Raw genomic sequence first — 20,864 nt, 5'->3', positions numbered from 1 at the left:
AAAAAGTATGGAACACCTTCGGTTGCGAGACACACTCGATTGATAAGCACTGATCCAGTCTAGTCTATCTCCATCTCCTACTTCAACCACCTTCGTTTTCTGACGTAGCAATGGACTAATACGATATAGGCTACTATTATATCGTAGCAATGTCGCATTATTTTCATGCAGTGCTACACTGCAGCTTGAAACTCATTATGAAACGGCGGGCCGTATTCTTGTGATAACTAATTATCATGTCGCGGGCCGGATGATTTCGCTTGGCGGGCCGGATCCGGCCCGCGGGCCGTAGGTTGCCGACCCTTGTCGTATAGTATAGCGATGCAGTGAAGGAATACGGAATTGCTTGAGCTGTTGAAATTTACGGACGGATGATCAGAACGGAACCCCGAGGAAGTATCTGGCAAATGATCAGCACGTTATCGCAAAGTATTCGAAGAAATAGTGCGGCTGTGATACCGATTTTTGAAGACACAACTGCCCAGCATTTTGGCATATTAATTGATGAAGATTATGCTCTTGGAGATGCTGAATATCCACTGAGGACTTATTACTCACGCCACTATTATGCCCAAGAACTTTGACCGAAAAAAGTCACTATTGTTTTCATGCATATCGTTACCCTCTGGCAGAGCGCAGTGCTTTGTGTTGAAGAAAATATCTCGCGCATTGGCTATATTCAAGGAAGAACCTCAGAATATCGATATGACAATAGCCTGCTTCTGCCTTTACAATCATAGCAATGCTGACAAGGCAGATGGAGCTGAATTTGATGACATACTGCAACTGGAAGCGTTGACCGCACTCCCACAGTATCGACTCCTACAGAGAAATCTGCACGACAACGCATGATCTAGAGATTTTTGCAATACATTTGATTACATTCCAAAACATACTCGTGCTTTATTTCTTGTGACACGTTAAAATGAGGTACACGTTAAAATGAGGTAAAATGTGCATTATGGCTTTAAGTAAGTTCAAGTTCATAAATTTGGACACAAGATAGCGAAGTTATTGCAAGGGGCTTGGAAAACTGGAGCAGGCGAACATGAATGGCTGAACAAAATTGAATCAAATGTACAAAAGACATGTTTTGACTCTAGATTCGGCTAGCGTCAAATTAATGTTGTTCAGCATCTTCTATAATTATTAACGTTGAGACCATGCTCAACTTGTTTCATTCTCTTCTGCTTTATCACTGATTTTCAAATCTTTGCTGCTTCATAGTTGACTTCGGGCCTGGACTTTGGTGAGCTGTTGGTAGAGATATAACTGATAAATTTCGAACGAATTTTTTAAATTTTATACTGTTGCTATCCATACAAAACTCGATAGTCTATTGTAATACATAGCATCAGCAAACTATACGAATGTTAATAGCAATAATAATGAGATAATAATTAATAGCAATAATAATGAGATAATAATTAATAGCAATAATAATGAGATAACAAACAGACAATTGATGGCCTAGTAATGAATGCAAACTTACCTTGATCTGGTTGGAAATGTTGCCCAAACAACTAGCAGATGCAGCTCCCAACTGCTACTCCATAAGTTGGCACATCAGATGGGTCAGCATCTATCACAAAACAACTTATCAAGCATGGTATAAATATGAATGGAAATGACATACTTACAGCCCAGTGTTGGTATCATGGTGCGAGGAACTGGATAAAGCTCGAGCAAAGTGCTTCCAGAAAAACCTTAATATAAAAGGAACTGGATATTGGTATGCGCATTCACACTCACATATACGGATAGATAGATAAATACCTATTTGATGGCTTGGCACATCACTGCTCGTTTGATTTTCTCTGTGTTCCAAAAGAATGGTGCTATCATTTGTTTCACAGCCTGCAGCTCACTCTGGTGGCACATTGCACAGCTATATAATAATTTTTACATGGACTGATTATGCTGCTATGTCGATACTATGACTGGGTAGCAAATCTGTGAAAATCAATGTTGAATTGACATATATCTGAAAACATTTGGATTACTGAAGCGTTAGCATGTACTGCACTTTGAATATTATTGGCATATATCACTTCACATCAATGGCCCCTTTAAGCTGCATACATGCGCAAATGCGCAGTGCTGACACGGTTTATGAACACAGAAAATCTGAAGTCATGACCCTTTTTTAGTCGTTACGCACTGTTTTCCGAGGGTCTGCGTAGTGAGTTCTTGAGTGTACGCACAGACTCGTCAAAAATTAGAGGGAACATTGCTTCACATCTATAGCAATTCACTAACAACTTCATGCAAAGTCATGTCATTTTTCTTTCCGAAACTTCTGGATCTTTATCCAGTATGCTGAAATTCGGTACGCGTGCAGTGAACGGAATATCAATACAATGCTGGTTGAATAGACACATATTGATCAAAGTTCCATGTAGTCGGCACTATTCTAGAAAGTAGCAGTTAAACATATTTATGACAATGCTCATAGGGGTGGAGCGAAAATGGATATTGAGGGGAACCCTGCAATCAATCACAGTTGCGTGCAAGTGGTGCAACATTGATTAGGCTCAACAAAATGAGCATGATACATATTTTCCATTTTCTGGTGATGCGTCATGTGTTCACTTTTTGGCTATAACCACAGCAAAGCCAAACTGTCAAAACGTCAACGTGCCTAAGTTAAAAGACGTAACCAGTCGAGAAAACTATAATGATGAGTTGACGTAGCATGTAGGCTATCAATAAAGGATCTGTTGATCTGCCGCAACCTAAAATCTCATCTTGGGGCTTCTTCGATACATGCACTATATTAACTGATGTTCCCCATGACCACTGATCAGCATCATTACCCGTAGCGGATTCTTATCGCTGACCTTTCTTTGCCAAAATGGGCAGGATTCGCAAGTCCAACGCTAGGCACCTTTACGCCTTACCCCAAATATCACTTCCCGTGTCTCGTAACCATAGTCATATCATATTCGTAACCGAATCGATTGGAGCCAGCGAACGCGGGTTACGGTGGTCATGGGGAACATTGCTTGATACTATATGGTGCGGTTATGGAAGAAGTGCTGATGTGTCCTGTGTGCCTCAGGGCTCTGGCTATCCATTTGAATTGAAATCCATTCAGTATACGAAGACCCCTGCAGCATTCCACTGTAAATCCCACTATAACGGTATATGATACCAACTTGTCACGTTTGTGATATAAACATTGTTCCAAACTGCCTGACATCAATATAAAATGATCTAATCTGATTTGCCAAGCTATACATCAGAAGAACGGCCAGTATCCTTCAACAAACAGCACAACAGTTATCAGCACTGTTGACTTCAGCCTACCCCCTAGCTGGCTTGGATATCTGTCTTAACAAAGCGCACGCTGGAGGGGAAATCCCCTCAAGTCACAGTTTTGAAACCGACTTCAGCCTGAGGGGTGTAGCTTAAGCCCGACGACGGGCCTAAGTCGACTATTTGAAACCCACCCTTAGGCTACTGCCAAAGCTATAAAGTAATGAATGACTTGCACGTAGGAATTTCTCTGAATCTTCAAAGAATATCAAAACTTTGCTCAAATGAAATTGAAGTCAGCCTATACTCCGTTGAGCGCGACTGCTGGAGTTTGAGTTTGGCAAGTTGTCTAGAATACGAATTAAGTTTAATCTTCAATAATCGTCTCTTCAGAATGGTTGTGAAACACATATTTAGTCACAATTTATACAGACATTGACAAAGTTGACAAAAATTTCTCGCCCCCCCCCCTGAGAGCCTCCCGCGCCCCCCAGTTTGAGGAACCCCTGGTTAAAGCTATATCAAATTGAGTAAGCAGATCAAGTGTACAAAAGATACTTGAGTGAGTATACTCGGAAAAGTAGAAGCACGTGGTCACTGACAACCTCTGTGTAAATATGGGCATTAAAACAGTTTGAAACGAATAGAACTGTAGAAGCCGGGTGATAGCGCATAGCACTCGCCATCTCAAGTTGTTTATACAAAAACATAGGCACGGGAAAATTGGTACATATTCTGCGAAGCTTAACTGCATAAATTTAGCAACACAACACGTGTTGGTTAGTTCCAGCGACGGAGTCAATCGATGACCATGTTGTCGTAAGATTCTCTCGATACAGTTGAAATGTTCTGTCCTCTTTCGCATCGAGATTTTGGGATCTGGTATTGAAGGTAAATCGTTAGCAACCCTGCACTTACAATTCAGTATACGCAACCCTAGTGTAATAATCAGAAAAAGTCAAAGTTTTCAGTCTTGCTACTGAAGTAGAAATAAAAGTAGCAATTTTTAAATGTTTAATGTTTAAGCAACATCAATTGGAAGTAGAGGTGAATCGTATTAAAAGAACTTAAGTGAGTAGTTGCTGAATCTCGGATATTTCAGCAAGAAATGTTCCACTGATTCCGGCTGTGCGCGCAGTTCACAAAATAGATTATCATGGCATACGATCCCGTGCAAACATTAGTTCAGCCCGCAATGGCCAGTTGGGAGTCGGATATAGGGATTCTGGAGTCGACATCGGTCGGACTCGAACCCGCAACACATTGGTGTCGCAGCAGTGGAACATGCCACTACGCTATACCGCCACACGAACCTAAGGAAATACTAACATCGTTATACTAACCGCGTAAACGTCATACGACCCTTTCTGTTTCTCTCTTAGGGTGGATTGCACAGATGCCGATTGAAAAGTAATCACCGATTGCCTTAATCGGCGATAATTTAATCAGCGAGCAAGGTCACCTGGCGACTCTGTGGTACAGATACGGATTCGCCTGTGAGTTATCTTATCGCGGATTACTGACGCAAATCGACGCAAATGACGTACGTTAGCAATCAGCTGTTTTCGTTCGGTGGCGATATGAACTGTGTCGTCATAACGGAGAGATGAGCTCTTCATAGATATGTATGTTTAGTTGATGTCATGTGCGTATAGCAGCTAACTAAGCTGTTGCTACTGCACAGTGTAAGGTTATGAACGTCAGAACCCGTCAGAACAAACGTTTTGAGGTTATGAAAAGAGGTATTGTAGGAATAGCGTACCGAAATCTTCGTCTTATACCGGTATTGCTGTGCCAGAAACTCTACTACAAATTTCGTATATTGCAGGACATTTATCTCATTACTCAGGGATCTAGATCTAGATAGATACTTTTCAGATAGAACTATATTTTCCGTTTATTGGTGCATTAGTCATGATAGCCGCTTTACCAATGTGAAGATATACAAATTGAGCTCATACACACACATTTGCATACCGTACCATTTTGATTTCTCCATACCAATGACAATTGGCTCTGCGGGAGTGTAGAAGTAAATTTCAGCCATTGCAAGGATCTAACTGTTGTGCAATGTGACGATGTTATCATATAATAAGTCATATGCATACATGTGTTCAAGTGCTGTACCAACAGTAATGCATTTATGTTACAATTTTGCAATGCAAAGTTATCTGCTGTTACCCAGTTGAGTAATCTTGTTTGTTGACAGCCAAACCCCACTTCAGTTTATCAAGAATTTGGTCAACCATAAAATTCAATACAACCTGTTTTATAGAGAGCTACATTAATATAGTGCAATATCGACTGAGAATAGCAATGGATCCATACCTCAATGTTCTTGCTACCCTCCAGATGTTAGAGAGCCTAGCAGAAGAGAGAGTGCCAAGAAGATTGGTCAAAGACCGAGCAAATCCATCGGAATATACCCTGGAGGTTAGCGACACGATAACGTGAAGGCACAACCGAGCACGACTTCAGCGCAGATAGATTGTTCAAAATCACTTCTCTACAATGTCTTGAGTATTTCATCTCGTGTTTGAACACCAATAACCACACATTCAATTCCTCTTCAATTATTTTTATTACGAGATCCAGTAACCTATGCTGTAGTCAGAATTGGACAACTAGAAAATCAGATTTTCAAAATTATTAGACTATGATGATAATTATGGCTGCATATTTTTCCAAATTAGAATATAATTATAGACACAGTAGTCATTTTTCAATTAAATCAAAATAGGGATTACTGAATATGTGAAAATTTGGAAATCTGCACAACTCTACTAAGTATTGTAGAGTTCTACTGTAGAATTTTCAGCAAAACCATAAATTAAGTTAGAAATATATTACTGGCATTTTGCACTTACTATTCTAATTATACAGCCAATTAACTAGTTGTCCAAGTCTGGTTTTTGTGCTATTTCGATTTGTTGCTGTATTTTCTCAATTTTGCAGTTCTTTTTCCATTTCCAGTTTCTGGTACTTGATATGCATCTGTAATTCAAAATATTTCATTCTGATATCATGCTGCTTCTTTGCCATTTCCAGGACGCTCATTTCTGAACACCACATTTTGATCACCAACATTATAGTTAAAATATGATTTTTCAGCAACACACCTGGCTCTCTTTTTCAAGACAATTGCCGTTGAGCTTTTTGTGTTCTCTGTTTCATCTTGCATATCTGAATGTAGTAATGAATAAACTGTGGGTTGCATCACCATCTTTGTATGCTAACACTTACCGGTCTGGTGTTCCATCCTGAAGTCTGTCGAGGGAACTGAAGGAAGCGTCACATCGCCATCAGCAACGAAAAGGCAGCAATTTCATTTGCTGCAAGAAAACTATGGTTAACAACAGTTGTATTGATTCAATAGAGTTCAAATTCAATAGAGCAATGTTAATGTCAATCAAAACAACCCGCAATGTTCTATTTGAAGTATTCGTGTGGCTATGTTAGTACCAACACTATTCATATGGATTTCAAATTAGTACCTCAACTTACCATCGCTGTTGTGACATAAAGAACCAGCCTCTGTGTTCACATCCTCGTCGATGATGAAGGTGCAAACTGAATCTTCGGAATATGCATCTGAATAAACATTTTATTTAAAAATGTTAGTTAGAAATACATTAGATAAGTTACTTTCAAATGATTTTTTCACGGTTTATCTTAACCCCGCGAAACATAGGAAGCATGGAGGACTAAAATCATGACTTGACTCGAGTTGTAATAGGATGAATGGATTTGACTCGAGTCACTGCTTCAATATGACATACGGTATGAGAAATCCTGACTCGAAGTCAAATCTTCAAGTCAAGTTGCAAGCCTAACAATAATAATGGCCAACGATACTGCTCAGGCACCTGCACACGCACAGTAACAAAGCCAGACTGTTGCAAGTTAAAATTGGATGCAAGTTCCTCTGCCGTTGGTTGTAACATATTAAAAAAGTTGATGTCCTAAATGCACTCACCATCATGTGACTATCGAATACGCAATCGTAGTCATACCGATGTTTCAAACATTCAATTTGAGATGGAAGAAGGTCTGAAAAGTGATAATAAATATACCAGTGCTATAAAAATCAATTTCAGATTAGGAATTTGCCGAGCAGTGTTCCCCATGTGTCGTTTTCGTATAGCTGATGACGTGCAGCAGTCTCTGGCTATGGTTAGTTTGTTGGGAATTACAAAAATACAATAAATCCATGTTTTCATGATCATCAAAATTTGTCTATTCAGTTCAAAACGAGCGTTAAAACGTGAGTATGAAGCACGCAGAGAGTCACGATACACACGGATGGAAACAATACATCTCCTACTGCGAATTTTAAAGAATTGCCAGTAAAATTTCCTATCAAAAACCTTTTCCAAGGAGTTCGTCAACTGGAGGTGGGCCAGTTTTGGCCCGTTCGACGCGTTGTGATGCATATGTCTTTTTTGCTTTTCGTTTCAAATTTTTCAATACATTCTGGATTTGGCCAGTTGTACGGCTGCACGCGCAGGACTAGTATTCATAGCTGCATATTTCTTACTCATTACATCTCAGGCCGCATCTTTTGTTTTGCCATCAGTCTTTTTGTCTTCCTTGGTTTCAATATATTCTTCTATCAATTCAATTATTCTAAACTCTTCTTGTCTGTTGCAATTTTCCGTCCTCGTATTTTATTACCAAAGTATACTATCGAATTCTGTACAGTGTACAGTCTGTAAAAAATGTCATACCGGTAATCATAGCATAAGGTACTATCGGCTGTGGTAGGCCCACGCCCATAATATGCGCCAACAGTTGTAGTAGTGTCTGAGTACAATATTTTCAAGTAATACCGCAACTGCACGTCAGAGCATCCAGTTAACACCATCTCAATACCAAATACTAGTGTACCTATAGCCTGCCCGGACCGCAGTCAACGCGAAGCACACAGCCGATTAACTTTCTAGACACCTCTCTCGGCGGATAACATTTGGCCGATTAAAATTCACCGATTAGTTGCAGATCGGCATCTGTGCCACGGAAGCCAGCCGATTACTGACGTTTAATCGGCGATTAGGGATTAATCGACATCTGTGCAATCCACCCTTAGTCTTTTCCGGCAACAGCATACGATAATGGCGACGACAATGATCAGAAATAGGATAAATAGCACTATCAGCACAATCACCCACGCGCTGAGAGACTGTGCCTGAGCGATCGCCGGTGCAGCAGGAACTGCAATGAAACAATAAGTTTGACATCATGTGGTCAATAGGAAGGAACGCGTCAAGATTTACGCGGTTCGGATGAAATCATGTTCGATAAGATAAAATCCTGATCCAATTCGGATACTGTTTCCGTCTCTAAAGTGATAGCATGGATCCGAAAATGTCATGAAGACGCCGAGTAGGCTATCTAGGGCCCTGTTGTCGATAAAATTTAATTTGTGACACCCTGGTAATTGATTGTAACAGTCGGCACCTACGCCGAATCGCGGGTGTTACAAATATAATAATACATGTATAGTGAAATATACTCGAATATTTTCGGCTGAAACTCGTATCCATTTAACGTAGGCAATGACTGAAGTTTGTCATCAAGATTGAAACGTGTTTCTGTGTAATTTACAAATGCCCCATTAGTTTTCTTTGTTTTGTATGTGCCGTTGTCGTTTCAACAATTGTCGTTGCTAGTATTGCACAATGCGAATTTCATGTTTTGTAAGTTTATTGGTTACATCAGAGGTTTCAAACTCAAATGTGCTCGCGGGTCAATTTCCTTCTTTTTTGCTGGCACCGCGGGCCGCAGCACCAATAGTAGGGGAATTCAATGTATTTCCAAGTAGGTCTTATTTGATGGGACCTTTCAGACTGACATTCCACACGCATCGTAAAAATGTGATTTACTATCGTGAATTCACGCTTGGCACGAAAAAATAACATTTTTAGACATTTCAATAAAATTGCTGCTGTAGGCCTACTTTGCATAATTTGTCAAAATAATTAGTTGTAGACGCGAGAGAACAAATGCATCAGGACATCGTAAAAGCTGTCGCGTTATAATTTTGCAGCTCAGCGGACATTTGACGTGCTGCAATTAGAGAGGTAGAATTTTATAATTTTACAAAGATTGATTTGATATCAGAGCATTGGAGCAGTACAGCCTAATCCGGGTCCCGGGTATACTCCTGATAACTAGGCTATTGATCATGTCATTACCAAAATCAAATTAAATCAGCGTTAGGTTTATCTTCGAATATTTGAACAGATCAATGACAACTTGAATATGTCGACTACTGTGCCATATAGCAATAAAAATGTCTAATCGCCGAAGAATCCATTTGTGTTACAGATTTGAAGCGTAGGCTACGACTACTTTATACTCGCCACATTTAATTGGCGAAAATAACATGGATAAAGATACCCAAAATGACGCAGGATGTAAACAACTATACATGGTTACCATACCGACCTGCTTAGATATCTAAATAGCGACGAAACGCAAGCCACGACCTTTTGATATTTTACTATTTTCAATATCTGCTTGATAGTTTGTTTCGTCCGTGGTTGTACCAAGTCACGGCGTTCCACGTCACAAAAGTACTTCTGTCATTGTATCTTTTGACGCGACTCAACTCAAGTCATTTTTATTTTATCACCCATTGAGTTCGAGTAATTCTACAAAAGATAGCACCGAAGTCCAAATCAGAGTTTTCAGTACGAATTATTAACGGGTCACGTTTAACCATCTTAAACAAGTGGTGTCACGTTATATATAAGCTTCCGCTGCGTCTTAAATTTTGAAAGTGATGTAATAGTGAAGTTTGATGAGTAGTTTCTGGCTTCTGGAGTAGTTTTAGAGCGAAATTTAAGTTCTCGAATTAAAAAAAATGTTTATTGAATATTGTCGAGTACGTCGAAATCCAAAATGCCGTCGCGGGCCGTACAAAATGGTCTCGCGGGCCGCGTGTTCGAGACCGCTGGGTTACGTCATACTGTACCATATTGGGTTTACCCTTGAATCTGTTTGAATCCCTTTACTGTGGCGATAACTCTTGAACAGATCCACCCGATAATTCTTCAAGTGATAATTAATGTAGGCCCTACTATGACCATGGATATTCTGATGAAAGCAATCTTTAATTTTGTACCACGAAGCAGTTATTCAAGCATTAAGTATCAGGTGTACTGTATAGGCTAAATCTACTCCAGTACCCCCCCCCCCAAATGGCGTACTTTGTTACTGATCACCTCTGATTGCGTTCCTATTCAAATCGGCCGTACATACTTTGGCAAACTACTTGGCTACAACGAAGTGCACGTGACGATATCTTACATTTTCCGTGATGACACCACGCCGTTGTATCATTGGACGGCACGTAGCAACACCCACGTTGAAGACAAGCCGCTATTGGCATACCGCTCCATCCGCAATGTATACGTTCCTCGACGGGTATATTTTCGCAGGTTAATCCTACCGGGAAACATGTATATTGTCGGTAAACGCATATTAGCTGTGGCAACTGATACTTTTCATGGTATCAATGGACAGAAAGAGGGTAGTTACCAGAGTAGGTCCACTCTACTGTGTTACAGTATTGCCCTTTGCAGCAAAAGTGGCACACCGCCCCGATCTCTCCAGGCTTACAAGCCTTATCATTGGATGCCACGTATTTCTGACAATCAGATTCGCTCATGCAACCTCTCGAATGAAGCCTGAATAGGTTGAACAAATTACGCCATAGCTCACCACCCGGTATTGCTGATAGCTAGTAGAGTTTCTCTCGTGGTCAGTGTATTGACGTTTTAACTTGAAGGTCATTAGTGTTTTGTTTTAATTTCATGGCCGATGAGAATGGTTAACCCACTCAAAGGTGACCAATAACGAAGTACTTCTAATTTATTCGATACTCGAGTGGTTATGCTTTGAGACTACTAACACTTCTGTTCGAGTAGATTTTTTTGGCAAAACTACTTACTATCGACACTTTGCATTTTATAAAGTAGAAATTAGTTTTGGGATAAGTTTGCATCATTTTTACCAAACGGAATTTTCATGACAACTCGGCGTCATCACCGCCGTGTCTAGGTAACACAGTATAAATTTCGTAGCGTGTCTGATCATCTTGATTCTTTTTATGTTATCCTTTTTCAAATACACTGTGCTTGCCTCTTATTTATACACGCTGTAGACCAAAGGGGGTGTCTGAATAATAGACTGCTGCAAGTCGCTTCAGAGACTGGCAATATAGCGCAGTGGTATAATTCGCGACTGCAACACCAATGGGTGCGGGTTCGAGTCCGCCCGAGGCCTACTTCAGAATTCCGATACCTCAATATTGGAAGTTTACCTACGCTCCTCGCCAGCTCATCCGAGTAAGCGGTGTCTAGAAAAGCCTTACCGATATCGGCCTGGTGTGAAAAATCACAGTAGTCGACAAACACAATGAATACCACAAACAAACAAGGGGTTTCGGCACCACTTTTTTATCTTCTCCTCATATCACCATATCGTGGTGCATTAATTTGATAAAAAAAAATATTTTTTATTTCCGATTAACTGTCAAAAGTATGCAACCAACTACCAAATCTACTTTTAAGACATACGTGCTCGAGTACATTTCAGATCATCATTTTCTACTTCTACTTCTAGTTTGGCGTGTCTTCGAAATTGCTAATTTTATTGCTACTTGTCATTGAGTAGAAATTTATGGTGCTACTTCTACTTCGACTTGAAAAAATCAAAACACAGCCGAACAACTCGTCAAAATATTTGCGCCAATCGTGTACTGACACGACGAACCATATATATAATACCGTTCCGAAGTATTCGCGAAGTATTCGGCTTGCGTGAAGCACCAGTCACCGGAATTAGGACATGTCTTCAAGTAGTTTTCAGCTTCGAAATACCTGTCGGTCACCCAGCACTTTGCCCCTGGAATGGGATTGTAGGAATTACTGACTTAACCGTATGTATGCAGGTTGCCAGATCGGAATCCTTCATACATGAAGTGGTGGTTGGTTGGTTGAATAAGGGGAAATTGGTGCACCGACTACCAAGTCATTTCGCACCATGAATCAAGGGCCCATAATACAAAGTCCATATTAACAAGCAATCACATGACTCGCCCGGTAGCATTTACAAATTCCACTCTGCTAAAACTGATAATTTATTATAATTTTGATTTTAAAAGCAGATGGTACTTTTGGGAAAGGTTTTCATCATTTTTAAGAATCGCGTGAAATACCTTTGTATCACGTTAACAGAACATATTTTCGAGGATTCTACCTATTTGCATCGTCATTAGTGATTTTGCGTTAGCCGTGCAGACAGCAGACGCAACCTGCAATTTCGAAGGTACCCATCTCCGATTAACTGCAAAATGCATTATGTTATTAATGGCAATCTTGGCAACTTTTGCAACTTTTTTTACAACTTCTGGCAGCTTCCTAAATACTCAGAAGTTGTGTAGTATTGTGTTTCAAACTGCTTGAAGGAATCTTGCAACATTTTTCAATTTTCATGCAATATTTTGCAAGTTTTTTTTCTTCTATTTTTCATGCAACTGGAAAATAGTTGGCACTCTATGTAAATAGATCGCTTGATTATTTCACCGTCGTTTAAATTTGAGGTCTTTTTTGATTAGACGTACATTCAGGCCAGTCCGCCAGAAATTATATTTTCACTGGATCACTTTTTTCAGGATTTTGATTATGTTGGTGTCGCCAACATTTGGTTTTTTGCCGGAGTGACTTCGATACGGAACCATTCCGGTATCTCATACCCAGAGGTGGTCAAAGTAGTCAAGAAAGCTACTCAAGTAGAAGTAGAAGTATTGAAGAAAAATCTACTCAAGTACGAGTAGAAGTACTTCTTTAATAAGCAACCTAAAACTACTTGAAGTAGAATTGACTGACTTTAAATCTACTCAAGTAAGTAAGTAATTGTGAAAACGATCGTAATTCGTTCGCATGGACTGTCAAAAGCTGCAAATGAAGCTATTAGGAAGGGGTAGAGAGCTTGATTCATATTGATACATCTCAGGAGGTGTCAATTTTTGACAAAATAAGCAGTCGTCCACATCATGGGATGTAAATAATAGCATTGAGATGGAAATAATGCGATACTAATTCTTTGTTTTCTCGGACACCCCGTCTCGACGTTTAGACAGCAAAATCGACGGTGTCAGTGAACATGCCTCTATCATTTTGTGCAAATGTTTTGTCGACGATCTCGCTGCGAGTGCACAAGCGAAGCCGTATCTCCTAATTGAGAATATAAATAGACTCAATTCTGTGAATTATATGTATTTATAATTTTCAGAAGGGGCTCAAATACTGAATGCAAGAAATCTAGCGACAATGAATCATGCGAAGTACCGAGAAAAATTTCAAGTCAAATAAATCTGCTATGAAATATTCTACTTCATGGTCATATACGAAGATATGGGATAAATGTGGCTGACCCCTGGATACGTCAATGCGTCAGAACTGTTGTTTTAGTCATCATCAAATTTCGCGGTCATGCTAATCAAATTTTGGTTGGCCTTGCAATTGTACCTGATGTCGTAAATAATTTCGAGAATTACCTCGCAGGCCACACCTAATTTTCTCGTGTGCCAAATTTGGCCTGCGTGCCACAGGCTGGCCGCGCCTGATCTGTATGGTTAATTTTAAAAGTGATTGGTGGTACATAAAAATTATATTGAAAATTCTTTGAAAGCAAATGTTTTCATGATAGAGAAGTTCGAGTCGGAGTCGAAGTCATAGTCATTCTCACAAACTGTCAGTCAGTATTTTCCCACCGACTCCGACTCCAGCTATTATAGTTTTCACGACTCCGATTCCGACTCCATCAAGCGAAAATCGACCCGACTCCGACTCCACCGACTCCGACTCCACAGCCCTGACAATTACACATATATTTGTATATATCGAAGTTTTCGGTCAGCACCAGGGCAGTCTTTTTCGCCCAAGGTTTTCTCGCTGCTGATCGTTCTGGCGCACTCCTTGAAATCGCATGTTACATAGCCTTCAACTTCATATGTCTTGGCGCGTCATGGTGCGATAATGGCCGACGCCCAACTGCCCATTTCTATTAATCATGCCTAATTTTTGTTGGGAAAGGGTGCCCAATAATCAGATATCTTAGAATAATAAAATGCGCGTAGCGCGAAAAAAAAATTCCTGAAAAATTTCAAAAAATACACCATGATTTGTGTTAATTCTCGAAATAATTTTGGACCCCTTTCGAGCTCGGCCCCTCCAATTGGGGGGTTTGGGGTGCGAAAGTTACGGTCCTGAGTAAATCTTACGCAATGTCCATGCCACGCGGAGAAGACTATCATTCGTTAGTTTCTCGCAGATTAACTTCGAGCTAGCCCGTTGTTATTTATAACTTTGTTAAACCATGCTATTTCCCCATTCCCAGCAAATAATGCGCTAATGAAATGATATCAGTATCGCTCACGTGTACGAGGCCATACTAAAAAAAATATCTGCCTTGAGGCGCAGGTGATTGTGAACTCTCATTTCTTCACGGAGCGCAAATAGTTACCTTTGCAGGGCGCACTTATGTACTTCGGTTTCAGACTTCAGTGATAACACTATTTGGCCCTGGCAATGTTCCATCTTAATTTTCACGAATCTGCGCGTCTGCGCGGTCCATTGGACAACAGTGCGCAACAACTATAAAAAAAACATCATTTCTGATTTTTTGTGCGTAGCGTTGATTTTCTGTGCGCAGAGACCGTTTCAGCACTGCGCATTTGCGCACGTGCGCAGCTTAGAGGGAACATTGGCGCGAAGCACAACGAAAATGCTTGGTATTACATGACTTGAAAATTAAATGTTGGTACTACGTGAAAACAGCCCAGAAATTCCTTTGGCTATCTTCTTGGGGGATTAAACTACTTCTACTTGACAAAATGAAAATAGCGTAAAGTAAGTAATTATAGTTCACAAAATATTACAAAGTAGAAGTATCGGGAAAAAGATCTACTTGAGTAAGTACCAGAAGTAGAGGAAAACTACTTGAGTACTTCGAAAAAGTAGAAGTACTTCGTTACGGACCACCTCTGCTCATACCCTAAAAATTTCAGGGAACCTGTCCATAAATGCAACTTTTGTGAATAATAAGTGCAACTTTCCACGTATTTAACTGCAACAAAAACTTTCCGTAATTCTAACTTGTGTAAGGTAAACCCTAGTGATTTTAATACCAATCATATTGTACTCCCACTTGAAGTAGTGTTAACATGCCTTGGAAATGGCAACTTGTAATGGAGTTGAAAAATCAGGCGTTGATTCTACTTCTATTTGATTACCATCGCCGAGCACTTGCACTCCCTCTGTTTATAGATCAGTGGTTCTTAATCTTTACCAACCCGCGGAACAGTTACTCTAAACTGCAAGCCTTCGTAGACCCGAAATTTTCGACGAGTCATAAGAACAAAAATCTACCGCAATCCACATCTAACTAGACATCTAATACATCACCATAGATTACTGGTGTATAAAATGAACTGTACATCAGGTTAATCAACAGAGTGTTAAAAGAACGAAAACATTTTACTAAATAGAACATTATAATGAATATTTATCGAAAATCACTATGACTTCTACTGTTTCCATTCAGACATCAGTTCACAAATGGGAGGCTTCACCGCTACACCTTGGAAAGTGTCATCGAATTGTTCGACCGATACGCAACAGCGTAATACCAGTCGCTTAAACACATTGCTTCTACATATTGGAGATGTAATTGGCGTTTCAGAAGGTCGCGGTTTCGGTTTCGAAAACCAACCTTTCCCGAGTGCGCTACTGCACACGACCTACCACCACAACAGTCAACATCTGCACCATGATTTCTCGTACGATGTCTTCACCCTATCACATTTCACAGACCTGTTGTTGTTGATGTCGCGAGTGTTGAGGCCTCGACAGCCTGGGCCGCACTGAAAACTCCGCCGTGATATGATCTCACCCGGAAAAGGTACGAACTTCCGGATTCCAGCGAACCAACCTCGATCTGGTAAATAGATGCATTGTATCAGCAAAGAAATGTTTCTGTCCCGTACGAATATTTGACTTTAGTGGATCGAAACTAGCCACAACAGTCAGGAATGGTCACTTGGTCAGTTACGAAGTAGCCTAATCCTATTTGCGAAATACTCAAGTAAGTTTTGTGCAATTTTGCTACTTAGCTTACTCAAGCGGTTTCGTGTTAGATCACTGCCACTTCTACTTCAACGACAGTTTCCGCAGCAAACATAATTCATTTATATATTTCAAGTTTTGTCAATAGTAGAGCGTAGTACGTGGGGAGATTTGTATCGCTTTCGCATGAAAAATTGCCATGACAACTGGGCGATGCAGATGGTGAAAGATGGTAGCTAATATATTTTGACATGCCTTCCTTCTTTTTGAGTCCAGTTTTAGTATCGAGCTGAACAGTCTAATACAAGTAACTAAGATGTCACACGCAGTGAAAGAAGACCAGAAAATTGTATTTAAGTAAGTATATCATTATGCGATTACATCAGAGAGTCGGAGTAACAACCATTCACTAACAATGGAATCAAAATGGCTTAGATATAGTCTCACGGTGCGATATAAGCGTCGTTACAGCAAACACAATTCCTAGACGGAAGGGTCATAACTTCGGCAATAGAAAATATCAACTCCAGCTACTCCATTCGACTATTCGAACGGTCGCGCCCAGCTTCTGTTACAAAGCTGTAGGACCCATTCCACCTAGTTTTTTTTAGTGATTATGACTATCTCGCAACTGCGTAGTAGCAAATCCACATATATGCCTACTCAGTACTCACCGCATTCGTGTATACCGCGACTGTTGTGTGGTCTTGACCTGCAGTTGTTCCGCCAAGCAATTTTGCATATTCTACGTCATAACGATAATCTCCGATGCAAATGGGATCCCACGACAGCTCAACCGATGAATCAGTCACGTAACTCACCAAGTTTGTTGGTATCTTCGGAGCTTTTAAAACGATGAGTACATAATAGTCAGGGCCGTAACAGCACTTCGTCAGCCTCCCCCCCCCAAAACGTTGGTCCTGGGCCCCCATAGGGTGATAAACCTAACTTATGGGGGGCGAAGCCCCCCAGACTCCCCTCAGGCTGTACGTTGTTCACCGCTGCGTATCATCTATATCGGGGGGCCGTTTACTGAGTCAGTTTTTACCGTCTAAACGCGCGAAGCGCGAAAAATTTCTATAATTCATGACTGAATCGAGCGATATGATCAGGAATTGCATATATATTGCTATCAATTTTTATCCTTTCTCTGCTCACGTAATAAGATTTACCGGTAGAGCAGAGTGAGTTGTGCTTGAAAGGGTAGGACCGGATGTATTGTATACCCGTTGGCAGGAACGAAACAGCACTTCGTCAGGCCCCAAAAAACTGGAGTCTTGGGCTCCCATAGGGTGACAAACCGACCCTCCAGGCCGCCACCACGTTGTTCACTTTGCCACGAAAGTATAGATGTATTGCGTAGTAAGCCAGCGCGAAGCGCGAAAATTTTCGATAGTTCAAGATAAAATCGGCCAATAAGATCGGGAATTGCATATATATTGCTATCAATTCCTTGTCCTCTACACTCAGTTGCTTACGTAATCAGATTTACCGGTAGAGCTGAGTCAGGTGTTGTCTTGGAAATTTAGAGCCCGTAAATAATAATTAAACATCTTCGGGCAGGTGGACCCGTTGGTATGATTTCGTTACATGATGTTATTTCGTCTGCTATATCAAAAATATACAATCGCCGAAACGTACTAAACTAGAAGATCTCACGATTTCAAATTGGTATTTCTGCACTGGCATATAATTTTTCCCTGCGGGGTGGTATTTGTCTTGTGAGGTTCAGATTGTCCAGACAGGAACATTTAGGTGCCAGTCATTTAGGCGTCTATGGACTATTAAACCCACATGTATTTTGTATATATAACGAAGTTTTCGGTCAGCATACGGGCAGTCCTTTTCGGCCAAGGTTTTCTCGCTGCCGATCGTTCTGGCACACTTCTTGCAGTCGCATGTTGCATGGCCTAAAACTTTATACGTCTTGGTGCGCCGTGGCCAGGTAATGGCCGACGCTGATATGCCCATTTCTATAAATCTTGGGTATTTTTTATTGTGGGAAGAGTACCCAATATTCAAGATATTTGGCAGCTTGAAATCGCGCGCAGCGCGAAAAATTTCTGATAAAGTTGCTTAAATTTTCCAAAAGTACTCTATAATTTATGCTAATTCACGAAATAATTTTGGGCCCCCTTCGAGCTCGGCCTCCCCAATTGGGGGGTTTGGGGTGCGGCAGTTACGGCCCTGATAATAGTGATGTTTCAATTCGGCACAGAAGTTGAGATTTCGTTAGTGAGCGTTAGTTATGAAGTGCTTGTTGGGCTAGATCGAGTGTACGTACGTACATTATAGTCGGTGTACTGAGTGACTTAGAGTTGGTATCAAGCATAACTTCACTCGGGATTACGTTTTATTCGATTTTCTTAGACCCATTGCAAATGTTGCAATTGAATCTGCGGGTAGATGGGGGGACGATTGGCGGTTGGGGCACGACGAACAAAACTGTCATGACGTTATCACGAATATGTATTAGAACAGACGATGCTGAACAACATTGTATATTACAGGACAATATATCGATCAACGTCTTTACAGTGCGGGTGAATTCAACCAGTTTTACTCACTTCCAACTTAACATATCCTCATCGGCCTGGATCTATATGCCTAGCCCATGATCACAAAAGACAAGCAAGAGATGAATGCATCAGGATAGCCCCGTCAAATGCTTTATATTTATAATAGTAATATTCGTGCCGATAGTGCGATAGTCTTGGTGAAATTTAAGCGTCCCGGTCGGTAATTCATACGTCGGACTAACGGAATGACGCAATTGCTGAAAATAGCATAGCCTGCTTCCAGTATCACGTCTTCGAGCTGCAAAATCTTTTATACTCACATACGTTTTCGAGCGTCATTTTTAGATTAAAAAGCATTTAACAAGAGCACCTCCTAATGAATAGTGTATTCATATTGAAATGAATACGAATATATTTGGCTGGTACTCGTCAGGGTAATAGTCAGCAACTAATAGAGAGAAGTGGAAGGAACATTGTATGGCGACAATCGTATCACAAAGTATTACGTCGCCAACATGACATTTCAAACAATCATAGCAATGAGAGTGCTTAATCTGAATGCACTATTTTTAGATTGTACACGAACTCCTTTTGTTGGTACAGACTTGGCTGGCGTATTTTTAAAAAAGTCGACTCCAAGGCACACAAATGAAGGTGCGAACGGCTTCTCCTGGCGATGCGAAATCGATCGTCTCGATAAGCTTTCACACAAACAAGATTATCTAACAAATGCTTACCAATGGAAGAATTCATGACCTTTGTCTGTTCTGAATCAGGTTTCAGGGGATGAATCAAGGGTGAGCTTTTCTCCGAGCGCATCACGGGTTAATTTCATTATGAATATAATATTGAATTGTATATTGGAGTTCTGCACCTCCAATTAGCTCTTTAGTATCATCCTACATCGCTGCTTGTCATATCACTGCATCTGGGGTGATTTATCGTTAAATTAACCTTCTATCTATGTAGAGGAGGCAATCATAGTGAGGGTCATTGAAAATATCAAAAATTCGCATTTGTATCAGTCACAGTGCTTCAGTGTTTTTTCACACCAGAAGTTTTTGGAAATTTGGTGATTATGCGAACTTGAACCGCAAATGGTGCGCGCCACGCTACATGCACACATGCGCTATAGTTTTATCTAAATCGGTGCCATCCGCAATATCTCACCCCTTTTTGTAAGACACCGCCTCATCCGCGTAAGCAGTGTCTTACAAAAACCCTAGAAGTGGGCCGTGCTATAAGTCGGCAGTTACGGAAAATGAAGAATATCGGCCTGATGTAAATGACCTTAGTAGTCGACAAACACCATGAATACCACGAAACAAACAAACAAACAATATCTCACCCCAGTTCAGCAGCGGATCTTGGCTATTGCAATTATCCCCATTACAGCAGTGGAATGCGTTAGTGTTGCTGCAGAAATACTTGGACAGCGTTTCACAATTGCCCAATTCGTTCGGAGCGAAGCACCCTCGTTGGTCTGGAAACGTGATGTAAGCTATTCAGTATCGGTACTCAAGTGGTATAAGTATATAAGTATACTCAAATGGTTACAGTTTCAGTTGTTAAGCAAAACTACATATTTTTCACACTTTCAGTTTTGTGAAATAGGAAATAGTTTTGGGGTACGTTTACATCACCTTTATTTGTGAAATCGTCATAACGACCGGGCGAAATAGCCCATGTATATACATACATACATGTGTCATCCCGTCGGTAGCCCCGTTCGTCTATCATTCAGACTTATAATCACACGCTTAGCAGAAATTCTTGTTGGGCGATAAAATTCACTTTACCATCCGTATGCAAGAGCAGTCTCAACTCTCCCAGATTAGAGAATGAAATCAGCGATCCGCATGTGGGCAGCGAAGAAAGGTAGAGGGATGGAGAGAGAGAGAAATACGATGCTCTGCTCACCATTAAAGCTATATATCATTTTTCGAGTATCACC

At 40.6% G+C, this 20,864-nt stretch overlaps 1 protein-coding gene and 2 long non-coding RNA genes across 3 annotated transcripts; all 3 read right to left on the bottom strand.

Moving 5' to 3' along the window:
* Positions 1-254: 254 nt before the first annotated feature.
* On the bottom strand, positions 255-3,459 carry LOC145443126 (uncharacterized). The gene is made up of 3 exons (XR_013916298.1): positions 1,641-3,459; positions 1,493-1,582; positions 255-1,254 (listed from the first exon to the last, which is right to left on the bottom strand). It is a non-coding gene; the product is annotated as an uncharacterized LOC145443126 (long non-coding RNA).
* Positions 3,460-3,804: 345 nt separating this feature from the next.
* LOC145443133 (uncharacterized) lies at positions 3,805-4,638 on the bottom strand. The gene is made up of 2 exons (XR_013916299.1): positions 4,602-4,638; positions 3,805-4,137 (listed from the first exon to the last, which is right to left on the bottom strand). It is a non-coding gene; the product is annotated as an uncharacterized LOC145443133 (long non-coding RNA).
* A 1,333-nt stretch (positions 4,639-5,971) lies between these two features.
* LOC145438852 (uncharacterized) lies at positions 5,972-20,650 on the bottom strand. The gene is made up of 13 exons (XM_080316217.1): positions 20,614-20,650; positions 20,259-20,411; positions 17,066-17,235; positions 16,140-16,263; positions 12,051-12,168; positions 10,801-10,949; positions 10,570-10,707; positions 7,796-8,469; positions 7,235-7,308; positions 6,763-6,849; positions 6,502-6,590; positions 6,378-6,441; positions 5,972-6,252 (listed from the first exon to the last, which is right to left on the bottom strand). Exons 1-8 carry the CDS (start codon positions 20,648-20,650, stop codon positions 8,315-8,317), a joined length of 1,044 nt encoding a protein of 347 aa, XP_080172343.1. The 3' UTR covers positions 5,972-6,252; positions 6,378-6,441; positions 6,502-6,590; positions 6,763-6,849; positions 7,235-7,308; positions 7,796-8,314.
* Between the last annotated feature and the right edge of the window lie 214 nt (positions 20,651-20,864).

This window comes from Botryllus schlosseri, chromosome 1 (assembly GCF_051294905.1).
Source record: "Botryllus schlosseri isolate E-star chromosome 1, Bs_hap1, whole genome shotgun sequence".
Lineage (NCBI taxonomy): Eukaryota > Metazoa > Chordata > Ascidiacea > Stolidobranchia > Styelidae > Botryllus > Botryllus schlosseri.
The sequence above is the reverse complement of the archived record's forward strand: the minus strand, read 5'-3'. Positions and strand labels throughout refer to the sequence as shown.

Coding starts and splice junctions, on each gene's coding strand:
- LOC145438852 (XM_080316217.1), bottom strand. CDS start 20,650: ATGATAGACGAACGGGGCTACCGACGGGATGACACAT. Junction 17,236..20,258: donor AGATCCGCTGCTGAACTGGG/GTGAGATATTGT, acceptor TCGTTTTAAAAG/CTCCGAAGATACCAACAAAC. Junction 12,169..16,139: donor CGCGACATCAACAACAACAG/GTCTGTGAAATG, acceptor ATCCCATTCCAG/GGGCAAAGTGCTGGGTGACC.